The 17908-nt window shown below is 48.6% G+C and overlaps 1 protein-coding gene across 1 annotated transcript; it reads right to left on the bottom strand.

The window, feature by feature from the left end:
* Window positions 1-1898: 1898 nt before the first annotated feature.
* Window positions 1899-15259, bottom strand: LOC130514877 (retinoic acid-induced protein 1). Its single transcript, XM_057014724.1, has 4 exons — window positions 6907-15259; window positions 6652-6745; window positions 5737-5786; window positions 1899-3462 (listed from the first exon to the last, which is right to left on the bottom strand). Exons 1-4 carry the CDS (start codon window positions 13354-13356, stop codon window positions 3454-3456), a joined length of 6603 nt encoding a protein of 2200 aa, XP_056870704.1. The 5' UTR covers window positions 13357-15259; the 3' UTR covers window positions 1899-3453.
* Between the last annotated feature and the right edge of the window lie 2649 nt (window positions 15260-17908).

Here is a 17908-nt window from a genome sequence, read left to right as displayed (position 1 = left end):
CTGACGTCCGTCACAGCTTTTAAAGGAGGCTAAAATGTACAATCTCACCAAAAGCATGTTAAGACTTTAGTGTGATTCATTTCTTCTAGCAGGCTTGTAACTCCTCTACAAACTAGATATGGTTTCTAACTGCTCAAATCTCTACAACTCATTTTTTGAGAACATCCTGTATAACACAAGATTCATGAAACGGTCTTCACCGAAAGGGTCCCGGTCATCTACCGTAGGGAAAACCTCTTGAAGGATTTAAGTGTTGGGAAAACCATTATTAGCATGACATTTTTACGTCCTCTAATGTTTCTGGGAGTTCACACATTCATCAGAACACGAACTGAGAGCTTGGTATTAAATCACAGCTCCCGACTCAGGCCAGAGCCTGAGGAGCCTTCGATTAAGATTACCAAACCCATAAATTTGATCACAATTAATTACCAGTAGAAGCTTTCCCATATCCCATAGTCCTTATCTGATATGAAGCCCTTCCCCCCCCCCCCCCTTTCTTTAATAGCTGCTGCTATCGGGCAGCTTTGGATCTCTTATTGTATTTATTTAGATTAAGGGGTAATTATTGAGGTAGTCGGCAGTGTCAAAAGGTTGATGATAAATCGTTAATTTTAATAATGGGGGGCTTATTTCTGATTTGATTAAGTTTCCCCCATCAAAGTTCCTGAAGTTTTGTCTTTTGTCTGTTTAATTTTCACATCGATTTGTAGCTCCCGGCAGATCTCGGCCATCGTCCTCGCAGGTCCCCGTCTTACACACGGCCACTTTATTAGGAACGCCTGTTCAAGCGCTTGTTTATACAAATAGCTAATCAGACAATGGCATGGCCCTAACTCTCTGCATTTAGGCATGTAGACGTGGTGGTCGAGACAAATTGCTGAAGTTTAAAGCCAGCATCAGAATGGGGAAGAAAGGGGATTTAAATGACTTTGAACGTGGCATGGTTGTTGGGGCCAGACGGGCTGGTCTGAGTATTTCAGAAACGGCTGATCGACTGGGATTTTCACGCACAACTATCTCTAGGGTTTACAGAGAATGGTCCAAAAAAGACAAAATATCCAGTCAGCGGCAGTTGTGCGGACGAAAATGCCTTGTTGATATGAGAGGTCAGAGGACAATAGACAAACTGATTCGAGATGATAGAAAGGCAACAGTAACTCAAATAACCACCCGTTACAACCAAGGAATGCAGAATAGCATCTCTGAACGCACAACACGTGGAACCCTGAAGGGCTCCAGCAGCAGAGGGCCACACCTGCCGCCCCTCCGGCCGCTATCGACGGGAACGTGAAGCTGACAAAACTGGACAAGAGCCTGAGCTCTCTCGATTTCAGCTGTGGCATTCAGATGGTCGGCTCAGAATTTGGGCTAAACAACATGACGGCATGGGTCCATCCTGCCTTGGATCAACGCTTCAGGCGGCGGGTGGTGGTTAAATGGTGTGGGTCATATTTTCATGGCCCACTTTGGTCCCTTTAGTACCAATAGAGCATCGTTTAAACGCCACTACGTGCTTGGGAATTGGGGTTAGGCGTGTCCCCAGCGGACCCATCCTCTGATGGAGAATGCTCCACGTCCCAAAGCTGCTTTCTAGAACATGACGCCAGTGGCCACCACAGTCACCAGATCTTAATCCAATCGAGCACCTTTGGGATGGAGAGCATAGATGTGCCACGAAGCCATCGTGTCGACATGGACCGAACCGCGAGGAGCATTCCCAACACCTTGGTGAACGTGGAAGAGTTGAGGCCATTCTGAAGGCAACGGTGGGACCGACCTGTTTCTAGCAACACGGACCTCAGGCGAGTGTCGATGGTGCGTGTGTGTGTTAACGCTCCGCCCATCCGTGCTGGCGGCGGCGTGTGTCCAGGAGAGACAAAAACAAGAGGCGTTGCTCGTAGCAGCATTGAAAGGTGCTGGTATATTTCACATTGGCGTTACAAAAAAACATCTCAAACAAAGTGATGCTGTGTCATCGATGCCAAACAAAGACATGAGGATCAATAAAATGGCATGCTCCCGCCTCAAGGCCAGTGACATTCCCAACAAAGGTTCTTTTTTTTTCATCAATGGATTCTTTTAATAACATTTTTATAAGCAATAACATATTCCATTTTATAGAAAATAAACATCTCTAGGAAATACTATACACAATTATTTTAGTACATCACATCTTACATTTAAACAGCATCAAATACTTATATACACCATTAAATAATGAGCTTCATAAAAGAGAACGTGTGGCGTGGTGTGTGTGGGTTACTTTTTTCCCACTTTCTTATATATTCTGATAAATATGTCTCCTTTTTGATATGACCGTTTACTGACACCCGTTTACTGCGGTGTTGTTACGCGGCGTGGAAGAGTGACAGAGGCTACATCAGAGATACTGTACACAAACAGACGGGCGTGGGGGGGACCGGCGAGGGGGTTCGGGCACGACTGCGGTGGGTGAGATGGTCGCACGTTGATGGTGATGCTGAGCTGTACATCCGGACTGTATACAGAGCTGCAGTGAGACAACCCGACTCCCGGTTGGGCCCTTGGAGCCTGCATCTTTCTGAGCGAGGAAGGCCGCTGTCATCAAGTTCTCCCTCCCTCTTTTACTTTCCCCCCACTTAATAATAATTATTTTTAAAAAAAGAAAAAAGAACAAGCACATACCAAGGTGCAATGACGTAGAGCCAAAATGCACATCAAAATACATCTGATGAGAGCGTCCTATTAAAATAATGTAGTAATCTTTGAACCTGTGAAGCACGTCAGCATGTACCCCCCCCCCCCCCCCCCGTGTGTCGCTTCACCGCGCAACACAAACGTGCACGTCGAGACGCGCCACTTCTGCAGGTGGTGCTGCTGCTTTTTTTTCGGATGCGTGAGAGATCTTGAACCGGCGCGGGCCCGCGTGCACGTACACACAGGTTGCAAAGTGACACCTATATGTGCGCACACACACACACACACACACACACACACACACACACACACACACACACACGCACGCACCCTAATAGACAAGATGGCCAGAGGTATGGTCCTGTCCACCAGGTGTCTGAATATGATAGGAAACCATCCGTAGGCGGCGTGCACGCTGCTCGCGCTCTGCATCTCAAACAGTGCTGCTGTGCGCGCTGGGCGCTATAGGCGCCGGGTCTCTGGTGACACAGCGCAGCTGCCCCCCCCCCAATACCAGGCTCAGTGGCAGCGGCCCCCACTCTCCGGGGCCTGTTTCGGTCTTTCATCCCTTTCCAGCGCCCATCATCATCATCATCATCATCATCATCATCATCATCATCTGTAAGTTTCAGGCATCTGCTTTCCCCCCCCCCCCCCCCCTTTTTTTTTTTAAAAAAAAAAAAAAAAGGGTTTTATTAGTTTGACTTCCTGGACAGGCGGCGCTGGGCTGGCCGGGGGCCGGTGGAGGTCGCGGAGGCGGCTCGCTGTGGTATCTTACAGGTCCTGTGGTAGATGGGACGAGAGGGTTCCATAAATGCAAACACAGAGGAAGGGAAGAAATGAACCAATGAGCTATGGCGGACGTTGCGAGGCCTCCCAAGTCTAATACATCAGCCGTGCAATCAGGGCGCAGCGGTGAGCTTAGCGCGCAGTGACATTTATGACATTTCCAATCATTTAGCGCGCGTCTTTGGGTGTTCCGCACCTCCGGCACCAGCCTCGCCATACGTGCACCTCGCGAGGGTTCCTGCAGGCGGGAGAGGGAGCTGTCCGCTGTGCCTGTGTGCGGGGCGTGCGGGGATGGATGTGGCTGGCCGGTGGAGCAGCTCCAGTGTGAGAGACACAGCAGGAACGCCCACTAATTGCACCGCTGTGGCGGCGAGCGCTTTCTTTCCCCTTATCTGCCTCCGCAGCCCACAGTGTCGCTGCATCTGTCTTTTCTGGTCCCTTTCTTTTATATCCCGCTCTTTTATCCCGCCACGTTCTGGTCTAACTCACGTCAATCGGAGGTTGATCCCGTGTGCGTGTGTTGGGGGTTCGCGTGTTCCGGGTATGATATTTTGGTAAATGTGAGCGCATTTGCAACAGCTTTCCTTCCATTTCGCTCACACGCGCGACAGAGGAGGGCGTCACGCTCACGTTCTCTCTGCGGTCCGCAGCCACGCGAACGCGGGCGTTTTTCCTCGTTGCCGCACAGGTCACCTGTTAATAAACCAGCGTGGACGCGGACTATGCTCTGGAGAATCCGCTGTTGAAAACAGCGTGCGTGTGCAATTTCATCAATATGCGTCTTCCATTACTCCGAAACCAAGGGAAGGAGGGCTGCGAGGGGGCCCATGGGTGGGGTGATTGTGATTCCTGCGTGTGCACGTCAGCGCTTTCCTTTGATTATGGCTGCTCGACGTAAATTGGCACGGCGCAGACCCCGACACGCAGGCCTTCACATCCCCCAGCTGGTGACAGCTCTGCCTCAGCGGCTAACAGCAACGTCTCTGTCTTCCTCTCTTTTTATCCCCGACTCGTTCTCCGCTCCTCAGACGCGGGGGTTGAGGTGGGGGGGGGGGGGGGGGGGGTGGCGGAGAGATGAGAGGCAGGAAGAGTACGGAAGGGACGAGGAAGGATGTAAGGGAGGGAAGGAAGGATGAAAATGAGGACGGAGGAGACGTGCGGTGAAAGGGGGTGAGAGACGGAGCCGGGACGGCGGGGGGGGGGGGGGAGGCGCAGACACAAAACGATGGGAATGACAGAAGACACGGAATAGAGAGAAATAATGAGAAAATGAGAGGATGGGAACTGGAGAGCGAGAGAGCATGTGAGGAGAATAGCAGGCACGGATGCTGGGCGGGTTGTTTTGATCAGTAGCCAGCATTTCATCCCTGTCATCCTGCACGGAAGAAAACAGGAAAGAAAGAGGGAGGGAATGAGAGATGCAGAAAGAAGGGAGGGTGGATGGGAGAAAAGTGCCAGTGCTGCCTCAACACTCCGCTGCTTCCCGCTGAATGTCAGCGTGGCTGTCGCTTCCTCCTGCCTCCCTCTGCATTTGACCTTCCTCCCTGCCTTGCAGTGCATTCGTGTCACCACAAGATGGCGTCTATTTTACAGGAAAGTCCTCTCCACATGAACGCGCACAAAAACACACGTTGACCTGCTGTATTTGCGCCGGTCGGCAGTCAAAACAGTGGGTGTTGAGTGCCAGGAAAACACAAAAGACACACCGACTAAGCGTTCACACAGGCGCTGCTGGTTGCCTTGGTTTTAGCTTACCAAGGTCATTGGGTACACATCGATTTTGTAAAAGAAATCCCGCTCCATTCCAAGATCCTGATCCTGAACCTGAGCCTGGCCTTGGTGGTCTACATATATACTGATATGTATGGTGCTCTGTCCTTTGATTTCTCCTCCTGTTTTACACTGACCCACTATTCTGCTTTCTGTCTTGTGCAGTGTCGTATATATCTACCCACGGCGCTGCTACGTCTCACTGCAATGTGCGCTGGATGAAAGGCACCGCTGAACTGAGCTGAAGAAACCGGTTCAAAAAATAGGGCAGGGAGTAGCGGAGAAAATAACAAAATAATGAACAAAAATTGCACAGAGCTGATAGAAGTGAGTAGAGGTGCACACACATAATGTGCAGTAATGCTAATGTTGGGCCAGAGAGGTTGTTGGGCCATCCTCCAGCCACTAACCTGGTCCTGCTTAAAAGCTTTTGAAACCCCACATAAATAGATAAAAGCTGACGTGCAGTTATCGCCTAACAGGAATTAGTTGTATTACCTCGTGTTTCGGACATTTGATGGAGAAGTCGTCCTCATGGAATGTGCAGCCTTTCAGGAAAAGAGAAAGGAACAAACAGTAAACAGCAATCAAAAACCCCACAAATGCAAACAGGAAATCAAACATAAACTGGATGCAACTAGCGCTGCATAAATCCTGAAACCAGTATCAGATGCGTCCTTTTGTAACAATGTAGGTATCGTCATCTAGTCGACTGGGACAGTTTATTCCATTAAGATTGTGTTCATAAACTCGATATTGTTTGATCCTACATAAAAGACAGATAAATGACAGTGAGAGAGACAGAGAGACAGAGTTGGGAGGAAGTTGGAAGTTCCTGGTGCACTCAGCTGGATTAAAAAGGTGTCTTACGCTGCACCTTGTGCTAGCCACACAGACGCACCAGGCTTTCTAATCCTTACACTGTGCTTTCTTAGCATGAGGTGAGCAAGAAAAGCCACGCAGCCCACGTGCTGACACTCACTTATACTGAAAACAATGACACAGCCAGGGCAACACGCAACGAACAGGAAGGCACAGATGAAACGTGGTTACAGGAAGCACATGGGGAGGCATTGAAGCAAGCACCCAGGCAAGAAGGCACATGTAGGGATGGCATGCAAATGCACATACAGGAGCACCGTTGGTCCCTAGACAGCACAATAGATGGACCGAGCCACAGGGGTTGTGATCAATAATGCACACACCCTCCTCCCTCTCTCACACACATCAGGGCTCCATTCTCCACCGCTTTCTCTTTTTCCACCCTTTTTCAGTTTTTCCTTTAACCTACTGCACTCTAAATGCGTGTTTAATTTCCTGTTTGTAGCCCCACTGTAATTTCTTCTTCCCCTTCGTGACCATTCTACTGCTTTTATCCTTTATTGCCATTCCTTTCTCACTGTGGTCTCTTACCTATCTCTTTGGCGCAGACATAGTGGTATTTATGAGAGCAGCCTCTCCAGCAGCAGCTGAGGGACGCCCCCACAATCTGGCACTTGTAGCAGCTCTGGGGTTAGTCGGACGGACGGACATATGGACCAAGACCAATAAAGAAACACCATGATGATAAAGGCACATAAGGTGGAAGAAAAAACAGGAAAAAAATAACTGAAAGTAAGCCATGATTTCAGAATAATGTGAACATCAGTATATAGAATCTCATTGTACCGTTTGTGCTGACTTGTTGGCAGCCTCCTTCAGTCCGTATAGCCGCCCGGCAACCATTATTATTCCCTTAGTCCATATAGCACAGTTTTCATGTGTCCAGTGCTGGTTGGCCTCTGCCTGCGCTTGTAGCCTTTGGAGCATAGTCTCCTTGCCCTCTTGGTCACTCGGAGCTCCCGAGCCACTGGCCTGGAGCTGCTGCATCCTCCGCAACCTTTCCTGAAGAGTTAATCTCCGTGGACCACCTGCTTGTCCCATTTGTTCTGTTCTTCCTGCCTGTCGATGGCGCCAGTGGTGGTGCCGGTTGCTACCACCACCACCTTCTTGAGTGGTCGATTCCATACCATCATCCCTTTCTGTGCTTGTCTCCCCCTCTGTTGTTGAGGAGCAGCCCGGGACTTCACTGTTACTGCTACTGTTACCGTCACCGGTCTTCCCTGACTCATTCCTGAGATGTTCTGTATGTTTGATGGTCAGTATTTTCCTTGGAATATCTTCCTCTGTGTAGTAGGGCCCACACAAATCACCAAGGTCCCTACAATTTGCTGGCTTACCACAAAGACTACATGTAATACTCCTGTCTGTGACACCTTTGTCTATTAAGGGTCCCTGTACCATGGCGACAGAATGGGACACTCCCTTTGCAACAGTGAAGGGATTCCTCATTCTGAGTATACCCTTTTTTCGTCGCCTCTGAAATATTACTGCATCGTCAGGCTTGTTGACTATGGCACACCAGGAGGAAAAGTCCCTTGAGTTATTAATCCGTACATAAGGACAAAAAGAATGTTTTGAGTTCTGTTGGGCGAGTTTGCATCTGATTCTTTTCACAGAAATTGTCTCTATCTGTTTCTCTGAAACTGTCACAACAGGACCCACAAGGCATGTCTTTTCCTTGTCCTCTTCTTCCCTTCTTTCCAGTTCACCCTTTTCATCACCTTCATGCCCCGCTGCCCTCACTACTGCCTCAATAACCTCCATGGCATCTTTCATCCCAGGTTTTGGCCCGGGCTTTTTGTGGACCTTAACTGCTTTTACAGGTATCTGTTCAGGTGAAGCCTTACTTTTCTTTTTAGTTACATTTGCTGAGGGCTTTCTGCCTCTCTTGGATCTCTGAATAAAATCTGTGCTTGTAACCTGGGGGGTTTCTGTGATCCCATCTGTGCTGACTGGAAAGGGAAATGCAGACTCTGTGGTATTTACATCCCCTTCTACTTCTTCCTGTTTTTGTTCTGTGATATCCAAGTCTGTCTCCTTGACTGTATCTGTTTCTTCAGTGGCTGGGTGGTCTTTTCTCTTCTTCCTCCTCTGCTTTAGGTGCATCTCGTGATTGTTTTTAATGGCCCTCTGCTTGGCCAATCTTGGTGTGGTCACAATCAAATTCTCTGCATCTAAGATAGCCACTGAGGTTTCTGTGGCCTCCACCATGTCCCATCTCTTCCTTTTCATTTTGTTGGTTTTTGTATCAGCAGGAGACACATGATCTGAGGCCTGGTTTGTCCACTTCTCATGTGCGCTGACTTCTACTGCGGATTCAACTGTGCTCAGAATCGTCCCGGTGCTGACCTCCGTGCCCCCAATCAAACTTTCCTCCCTTGATTTGTCTGGATTTACAACCTCTTCTTTAATCCCTTGTGGCGCTGACACTCCCGGACTCACCTCATATGCTTCTGTTTCTTGTTTCAGTTCATCTCTTCTACACTGTTTGATTTCATCCTGAACAGACACTATATTTGTTAATACTTCCTCTAACATTTCAGTGCTGTTAACATGCACAGTTGCCTCATCTTCCTTTAAGACATGTTGCGGCAAAGTCTTAGCTGCCACATCATCACTTAGATTACTGTCCATCTGAGAAATCGAGAGATGTTTCTTAGAGCTAGGAGATGTAATTTTCTGCACCATGGCTTCATATTTTTGCCCTCTACCTTTGCGAGGTGGAAGAACTTTTGTTTTAGTAGGGCAATGAGGAACCACAGGCACATCATTGAGGGCATCAACTTCATTGATGCTGGGAAAACCGTCTTTGGGCAATGAAGTGACTACAGACGCTTTCTTAGGTGGACCACGTTTTCTTTTGGGGCCAGGAATATCTTGCTCACCCTGTTCCTGGGGAGTTTTTGCAGATTTGGTTTTGGGCTTTGGGCCCCTTTTCTTCTTGACTGGTGTTGTGGAAACTTCTAGGCTGGGTTTCCGTTTAAGCAGAGGCAATGTCTTTTCTTCAGATTGCTCGGAAATGAGGTGTTCTGTTATGTTTAGTGAGGGAAGTTGTCCAGGTGAATCCGGCCGAATGTCTATAGTCTTGACTGCACTAGAAATGGGAGTTATAGTTTTCTCTGCTGTAACAGATTCCTCTACAATTGGAAATACGTCACTACTTTTGATTTCTGTTAATAATGGTGGTAGTGTATCTCCTTCTTTTATTTTTTCTTTCTCTTTAGCAAGTTTTTCTTGGGAGGGCTTTCTGGATCTTAAGACCATGTTTTTACCTTCCTCCAACAATTTTGCCTCATGGTTTGCTTTTGGTTCTTCCTGGATGACAGGTGTAATTTCTTGGTTTTCCTGTGGTGCTTTTAGACCTTTTCTTCCTCTGCTTTGTAACCCTGGCATTGACTGGATCATTTCCTCTTGTTGTACTACCTTTAGTTTAGAGACTGAACCTTTTGGGCGGCCCACTGAGGCTTTGATGGGTGCTGTATCAGCAAGTGGGAAAACATCTGCAGCTTTTGGCCCAGGTTTAGTGACTAATTTTGGACCTGCTTTTAGAGGAGGTTTTGATCCAAGCTTTGAGCCAGATTTAGACCCAGATTTTGAACCAGGTTTTGAACCTGACTTGGGTCCTGGTTTACGCTTTAGTGGAGTCTCTATTGTCAGTAGCATTTCTGGTTCAATTTGAACAGGTTTCACAACTGGTTTTGCTACTGGTTTAGGTCCAGGTTTTGCCCCAGATTTTGGTCCAGGCTTTGTACCAGCTTTTGAGACTGGCTTCCCTCCAGATTTTGGACCTGGCTTTTGACCAGATTTTGACCCTAATCTTAACCCAGTCTTTGACCCTGGTTTTGGCCCAGGTCTTCTCTTCACATGGGGCTCCACTTTGGGCACCAAATCCATTGCACTAAATGAACGAGTGCACATTCGGGAATTGAGTCCCTCGGCTAACATTTTGGGAGTTTGGCTCTCTATAGATTCTTGATGAACTAGGTCAATTTGATTTGAAAATAAAACAGTTTTGCTCGGGTTCATGCAGGTTTTCTCTGAAAGCATTGGGGCTCCTTCGTCCTTTTCTCTGTCTTGCTCTAAGCATAACTGTCGTCTTATTCCGACTCCTGAATTCATAATTCTCCGTCGTCCTCTTACCTGCTTACGCCCAAATGCCCTTGGCTGAGCAGAAGGGGCCAGAGGCTCTGGTTTGGCCATAGGAGTCACAGCACTGGCACAGCTGATGCCTGGCTCCATGTCCTCATCTCCTTTTTTTGGAGAGGGTGGAGTGTCTGCCCAGGATGGGGCTGAGGGAAGTATTGACTTGCCTGGCAGCTGAGGTGAATCTGGCTCCAAAACTTTGGCATCACCGTGATCAATATGATCCCTGGACAGAGATGCTGTTGCTTTATCATTAAGAGCTGAGAAGACTGGCATGGCAGACTGGGGCTGAGGAACAGTATCACCAATGGCAGTTTCCCTTTCAGACTTATCTGCTACTGCAGCATTTGCATGAACAAGAATACCAGCAGAATCAGTGTCACTATCAAGCTCAGTACTCTGTCTTTCAATCTTGCTGTGCAGATCTCCGACAGACTGCTGTGTGCCATCTCTATTATTTGTGATCTTCTCCATTGTTGACTGACTCAGTTTCTCCTCCTCCAACAATTCTTCCTCAGTAGACAGGGGAGGGGAAAGGGAATGGTGGTTTTGTTTCTGTATTTCTTCTTCTTCCTCTTCACCTGTATCCTCTCCTCCAACTTGGACATCTTCATCCTCCTCGCATTTCTTTGCTCTCTGGCCAGAATTACTCTCCTCTGACTCTGCTTGGGTTGGAAATGTGTTCCCTGACTTGTCGTCTTTCTCTGTGGAATATTGATCCTGTTCAAAGTCATCCCTTGAAATGAAAGGTAATGTCTTAACAGAGCTCTCAGAAGTGGTTGGAGACTCTGATTTGAAAGTGTCCGATTTCACCTCTTGGCTGAAAGTTTCTTTGTGGCTGAAGTCTGAGAGTGTGGCCGGGGACTGTTCAGTTGAGTCTCTTGCATCAGAGTTATACTTCATAACCTCTTGGTATACAGTCTCTTTGTAGCAATAACTTTTTTCTGTCACACCTTTGTTTATTTTGCTGTAGAGATCTGAGTATTTCTCTTCATCTGACCATTTATCGAGATTCTCTGAAGACCGAATAGTGTCACAGTCAGGGTTTTTGTTTACTGTTACCTCCTGTTGGTCAGATGGTTTATCTCTCCAGGCTGATTCTTCAAAGTTTTCTTTGACAGACATGTTGATATGGTGTATATCTGAAGGAGAGTCCCTATCATGTTTCATAGGACTAGAGACTGTAACGTTTGTCGGCGATTTTTCATCACCAATGCTCTTTAATGGTGTACCAATGTCTTCCCCTCCGAGCCCCGACTGACATCTGGTAATGTCGGGGGTAAAGTTGTGCAGACCTGAGTCTCCAGATCTAGTCGACATATCATCTGGAGATGTCATAGAGCAGGAGGAGGCTGTATCCAGGTTTAGTTGTATGTTGCTGGGTACCTGTGCGGGACTTCTGCCCTGGCCACAGTAGTAATAACCCCTGTCAAGTTGTTCATCACTGCTGCTTGAATAACCCCCCTCAGGGAGTTCCATAGGCAGTGACTGGTGTTGTGGAGTCGAGTATGGGTCCTGCATGCTGCCACCAACTATGCTGGCACCCCCATCGGAATACGGTGGAGTTTTGTACTCATCACCCTTTTTTGAAGAAGCTCCACCTGTACTACAGTTGCTGCCTCCACTGTTACGCTTATTTCCTTTCTTATTGGCCACCAGGGCTTCTGAAAGGAGCAACTGTTGGACGTTATTTGATATGTTCTCCACCTGAGAGGTGAGTGCGTTTAGACTCCACAAACTGGGATTTGACAAGAGCTTCTCCGAGAAACGCTCTTTCATGGATGGGACCTGTGGTGTTGTAGTATAGCTGTGCGAAGCCGTATGCTGCACATTTGGTGAAGCATGTGAACGTGGGGGCATCAACATGCTGCTGTTACCGACTTGCTCTTGAATTCCAGCTGAAGAGGATGAAGAAGAGGAGGCAGCTCCAGGGGTCATAGGAGGCTGACCATACTGAAATGACTCTGGATTGGTCATTAGTGGTGAAGGGGTGGAACTGTATGAGGGGGACCGACCTACTGAGCGTGCAGGGGAGTGACTTGAGGATGGACTACAAGTCTGATAATACTGTTCGGGTGATCTGACAGACAGATCTGAAAGACAGTAGTTTTGCTGGGCTTGGTTATAGTGTGGGTACTTTGGGTGGGACTCCTGGGGATTGGTCATGGCCTGTAAAGAGGACTGCTGTTCAAAACCTCTGGAAGGAGGTTGTTGGTAACTGTAATTGTTCTGACCTGACCTATACCCCCCCTGGTTAAGTTTGCTGTGACTGCTCATTTGTCTGCTATACTGGGAGTTGGGTGGGATATTGTAACCTTTAAAACAATGTGGTACAGGATTGCATTTTTCTATGTATGGTGAAGGAGAGGGTGAATGCTGAGGGTAGTGCATGTGACTCTGAGGGTACATAAGAGGAGATGGTGCAGGGTTAGTAGGATGGGGTTGATGTTGGGGGCTGGTATATGCAGGGTTTGATGGCTGGTGACACTGGGTCTGAGAGTGGCTCAGGATATTCTGGTCTGCATACTGTGTGGTGCCAGGTGCAGGGGTACCAGCAGCCTCCATACGCCCTACCATCTCCTGGTCATACTGTGCTATCTGGGCTGGATCCTCCCACTTCTGCTGAAGGTGGCCCTCACTCATGTACTGTGCTGAGTAATTCCCAGGGCCCATGTGGTTACCGTATCCACCAGGACCTGGCAGATGCTGACTAGGATGTGGTGTGGGCACTTTGCTTCCTGTGTACGTTTTCTTCGCTTGCGAAGACGCTGAGCTGCCATTTCCACTCCCATTTCCTGAACCATATCCAGGGTAACCTTGATGGCTGTAACAGTCCTTGGGTCCTCCTCCAGTTCCTACAGTGGTAGACATGCTTGTTGGATTGGCCAGTGAATGAACCTCATAACCTGACCTGGGGTGTCCTGGCCCTGGCCCAGGGCCTGGATGTGGTCCGGGACCAGGGTGTGGGTGCTGGGGATGGGGATGATGTGGGTGTTGGCGATAGGTTTCGAGGCGGCACAATTCATGGGGCTCCTGCTGGTAGCAAGGTTGGTTGCTGTGGTAACCACCGCTGCGTTCACGGAAGGACTGCATAACTCTCTGCGTCTGCAGCCAGTACAGGAAGGGGAAGGTGAGGTAAAATGGGAAAGGGGAAGGGGGTTAGCGGTTCTGCATAGGGTCATGGGAGAAAGTGAGAGTAAAGAGACAGAGATATCATCATGGTTAGTGTTAGCTTGGTGGGTTAACAATTCTGCTTTTTTTTTTTTTTTTTTTAAAGAAATCATTTTAGATTTAGCATCTTGAAGCCAAACATGCAAATATATACACAGGTGCTTTATTCGTAGATGCAAATAAATTCAGTTCATTGGCAAAGATCAATTCCAATCAGATTTTGACACTATCGTGTCAGTATGCGTTAACGACTGAGGTCAAGTAGCTGTTGAAGCAGACTACAAAAAAGATCATAGAAAATTATGCTACCAAACCAATCAGTAGCAAACTCAATGTGCCTCCAAGGGAAAGTGTGTGTTTGTGCGCATGCTTCCATCACTCCACCAGCACAGTCACAGTGTGTCGTTTGTGTACCATGCGCTTGGTGGACTCGTTCCAGTATGTGAGTGCAGGTGGCGGCGGTGTTTTTTATGCTAAGTGCTGTTTTTGTTTATCTGTGAATGTTGGTGTTTGTGTATGCATCCATACAAAAGAGAGGAAGAGACGAAGGTGAAGGAAGAGTATAAAAGGAACAGTGTCATCAAGAGACATCTGGCTCTGTCTGTGTATAAAAGAGAGAGAGAACAAGACAGAGAGCAAGAGAGAGAGAGAGAGAGAGAGAGAAAGAGAGAGAGAAGAATGTTCGTGCATTCCACCTGCTCCAGGGACAGTGCTCCATCCCACCAGCTGCACAGCAGCATTACTCATATCTGTGCGTTTATATGAGTTTGTGCCTCAGACAGAAAGCAGTAAAGCGTCCTTCAGTCCAAGAGTTGATGGAAAGACTCCATCGTCTGTCTCTCTTGAAAATCGTGTGCATTCAGCTCCGTGTGTCCTCGCCTTACAGTAAGTTTGCGGGCAGGTGTGTGTTATCCTTTTGAAGGTGTGTACATGTCTTCCACGTCCCACTGGAAACGGCTTTGTCCTCCTTCCTACCTTTTCTGCCTGGAGGCTATGAAAGGCATCACCCCATTAGTTGTGTGCGGGAGAGCATCTGTATGTTTACACAATGACCCAAATAAGATGTTTATAAGGGGGCAGGAAGTGTGATTACCCAGCCGAGCCTGCCGAACGCAACAAAGGATGGATAATATCAGTGTTTTTGTCATTTCCTCTCCTCTCCTCAGTAGCCTATTATGACACTCACTTAATTGGATTTTCACTGTTGCTAAAACAAAGGAACTGCGCCAAAATATTCGCCCCCAATCAATTTACATCACTCCCCCCTCCTTCCTGCCTCCTCCCAGCCTCAAACAGAAGACTGTGATCTACACTCCAATCACGTCTCTACTCCACCTCCATGTTGCACCTCCTCCTTCAACTCCATCTTTTAGAAGGTGCGCCTATCAATGGGGCTGACCTTCTGTATTTATGGATACCCTGTTAATGTTCCTCCACTCAGCAGGGGGGGCCTGAGAGAGCAGGGTCCGAAGCATTGAGAACTGGGCTAAATTCTGTCCGTTTGCCTGATTAACAGCACCGCTTAAGCATAGACAGGATGAGGCGAACGCATCGCTGTCTTCGATTGGTTTCTCTCCCTTTAACATTCTTGAATCGGTGACATTTACACAGCAACAGGAGGGAAAACACAAGTGTGTTGGGGGGTCTGATAGGATGAAAGAGTGAGAGAGGAAGGGGGAGAAGGGGGGAGAGAGAGGGGTGGGTGGGGCAGGTACGCAAAATAAAAAGTAATTGAACGACAGGTTTGAAGAAGGGAATGAGAATTGGGTGCAGAGGGAGGACAGATGATTTACTGAGTGGGCTTTACAACCTGGGCTCTTGGGAAATATCTGCACACACACACACACACACACACACACACACACACACACGGCATGGAAAACGTAAATGCACTAGCATGAGGTTCAGCTCATAATTAGTCAAAAAACACCTCTTCCAAAAAAAACACGAGCGTCTAGATGAGCGACCGATTATCCTGATTTCTTTGCACTTCGAACCGCAGCGAGGGAGCCGTCCTCATATCCAGCTTTATTGTTATGGTAGATTAGGAGTCTGTGAAGAGATCAGAGTTTGAGCGTGCGCTCTCCCTTACAGCCTGGAGGACCCTTTTCCAGATCTGACACTTTTAGTATGCGCCTGACTGTAAATAAAATATCGTAGAGAGGGAGAAGGGGATGAATAGAGGAATGTGGTGGCGGGGGAGCAGGAAGGTTGGGGGGTGGTGGGGGGTGACGGTGAATCTGATTGTTCCGCTGGATGGTTCATAATGCGCAGAGCTGCGGCTGGTATACAGTCCCCCCCTTCGTTCTTTTTATATCCTCTCTCCTTCTCTCTCATCGCATCATCTTCAGAGGCAGCTTGAGACGGGATTTATCTTCCTTCTCCTCTCTCTCTCTGTCTCACACACACACACACACACACACACACACACAACACACACACACACACACACACACACACGCACACACACAAAAGCATTGTGGAAGGATGGATCGTCTCCCTGCCTGTTTACCTCCCTGGTCGTCCCAGTTAATTATGGATGCAGAGGCAGTTTGCTGGAAAGGTGGCGCGGCCTGACACTCCACCGCCACGCTATCTCCACAACTCGCGTGCTTGTCGGCGATTTGGAAATCTGCTTGAAAATAGACCTGACGTCATGCCTGCCCTGCCCTCCTTGAGACCCGCCACTGCCGCGTCTACCTTGAGCATCCTGTTTAACCAGCGTGTTCCAAAATAACACGGCAGCTCCTCCTGCTACCACCTCCCTAATTATGCACACACCTCAGGCGCTGAGATTCCTCCGATCACACAGCATCCTCCCCTCCCCCTGGATGCCGTTGCCCTTTCGCTCGCTAATGGCATGTTCAACACTCTGGGACAGACAGACAGGCGGACACGTCATCCCCTCCACTCCTCTCTGCCGTGTCTGGCCAGGCTGTGTGGATGAGGTTCCGAACAAAGGGAGATGCTCGCGAAATGGAGGAAGACAGTATCTGCTATGACATTTGCCGCCGTCCGGTTGTCAAGACGCGCAGCTGGAAAGCCACGAGGGGTCACGGGCAGCCGGTCACAGAAAGGGGAGGGAGACCTGCCAGACAGACGGACGGGTGGGTGGACACACTGATGGCGGGCTGATAAGCAGCCGATTAAAAAAAAAACTGCAAAAAAACACATTTGAGCACATTGTTATCATGTTACTTTGAAAAATAGAAACAGAAAAGAGCTAAACACCATAATTTATCAGAACTGGCGACCTTATCGTGACTCCTGCCTCTCTGCCATCCATCACGTCCATCTGTTTGCTTATTTTCCTCCCTCGTTCCAGTCCCATGTGTTGCCCTGGCATCGCAGTTTAAAAGGCAAAATAGCGCTGACAAAAAGCGTTTGAATGGACAAAATAACCAGTCTTTGTATTTTCTCAAACAGCTCAAGAGCATCTTAAAGCTGCCTGGTTGGTTTGTTAGACCCGTGTGTGTGTGTGTGTGTGTGTGTGTGTGTGTGTGTGTGTGTGTGTGTGTGTGTGTGTGTGAGGCGCCACCATCTCATCTCAGGGGTTTAGTATGACTCATCGTCATTCACAGGCACGGCTGTCTATTCCGATGCTGATGAAGAGCCGCGCGCGATGCTAAAGTTTCCACATGCGCATCAAATCCCGAACGGCCCCCGCTCGCTCTTCATTACCTAAATGGTCAAACCTGGAAGGAGAGAAGAGGAAACCCCGTGCACGGGCCCAGACGGACGAGCTCACGCGTGCGGCCGCAGCTTCTGCTTGGAGGAATAAGGAAAGGTCAGACAGAGGGAACGTGGGCCAGATGTGTTTGTCTGTCTCAGAGATCTACGTCGTGGTTTCACTTTCCAGATTCCTGTTCAGAGGTGACGTAATCTCTAAAATTAAATAAAAAACAAAAACGTCAGCGCCTCCCTGTTTGTCTCCAAGGCAGAAATTCTTTTAATTAGCAGCGCTGGGTGGCGTGAGGGTGTCTGCTTGCCCATCGCCTCTGACTGACAGGCGGCTGATGTCCAATGACCTTTTCTGAGAGGAGCAACTTCACACTGTTCAGACAGACAACAGCAAGGAAACGGGGCCTGCTGTCACCATGGCAACGGCAGAGCCGCTCAATCATGCGGAAAGCCAAGAGCGTGCGCGGAAGACTGCGTGACTCGCACGGGATACACCTGAGGGGTGGAGGGGTGGAGATGGGGGTGGGGGGGTGTTCAGGTGAACCACGACGGGATGCGGCTGGATTGTTGCGCACGGGGGGACGTGCGCGCGATCGCCTCGAGACCACAGCCACTGACCTTTACGTTAATGGCTGAGGTGTTTAAGAGCTTTAGCATTCTAAAAGTATTTCACATCAAGGTAGCGCCCCCCTCTGGCTGCCCAGATGTTCCTGCAAGCAACAACAAACCTCTGGTCCGGATATCTGGAGCTGTATCCAGGTCTGGAATTCTGGGTTCTCACCTCCAGATGCTG

Source organism: Takifugu flavidus, chromosome 18, assembly GCF_003711565.1.
Source record: "Takifugu flavidus isolate HTHZ2018 chromosome 18, ASM371156v2, whole genome shotgun sequence".
In the NCBI taxonomy this organism is placed as follows: Eukaryota; Metazoa; Chordata; class Actinopteri; order Tetraodontiformes; family Tetraodontidae; genus Takifugu; species Takifugu flavidus.
This window is presented reverse-complemented; position numbering and strand designations above follow the sequence as displayed.

Coding starts and splice junctions, on each gene's coding strand:
- LOC130514877 (XM_057014724.1), bottom strand. CDS start 13,356: ATGCAGTCCTTCCGTGAACGCAGCGGTGGTTACCACAGCAACCAACCT. Junction 6,746..6,906: donor CCAACAAGTCAGCACAAACG/GTACAATGAGAT, acceptor GACTAACCCCAG/AGCTGCTACAAGTGCCAGAT. Junction 5,787..6,651: donor TGTCTGCGCCAAAGAGATAG/GTAAGAGACCAC, acceptor TTTTCCTGAAAG/GCTGCACATTCCATGAGGAC.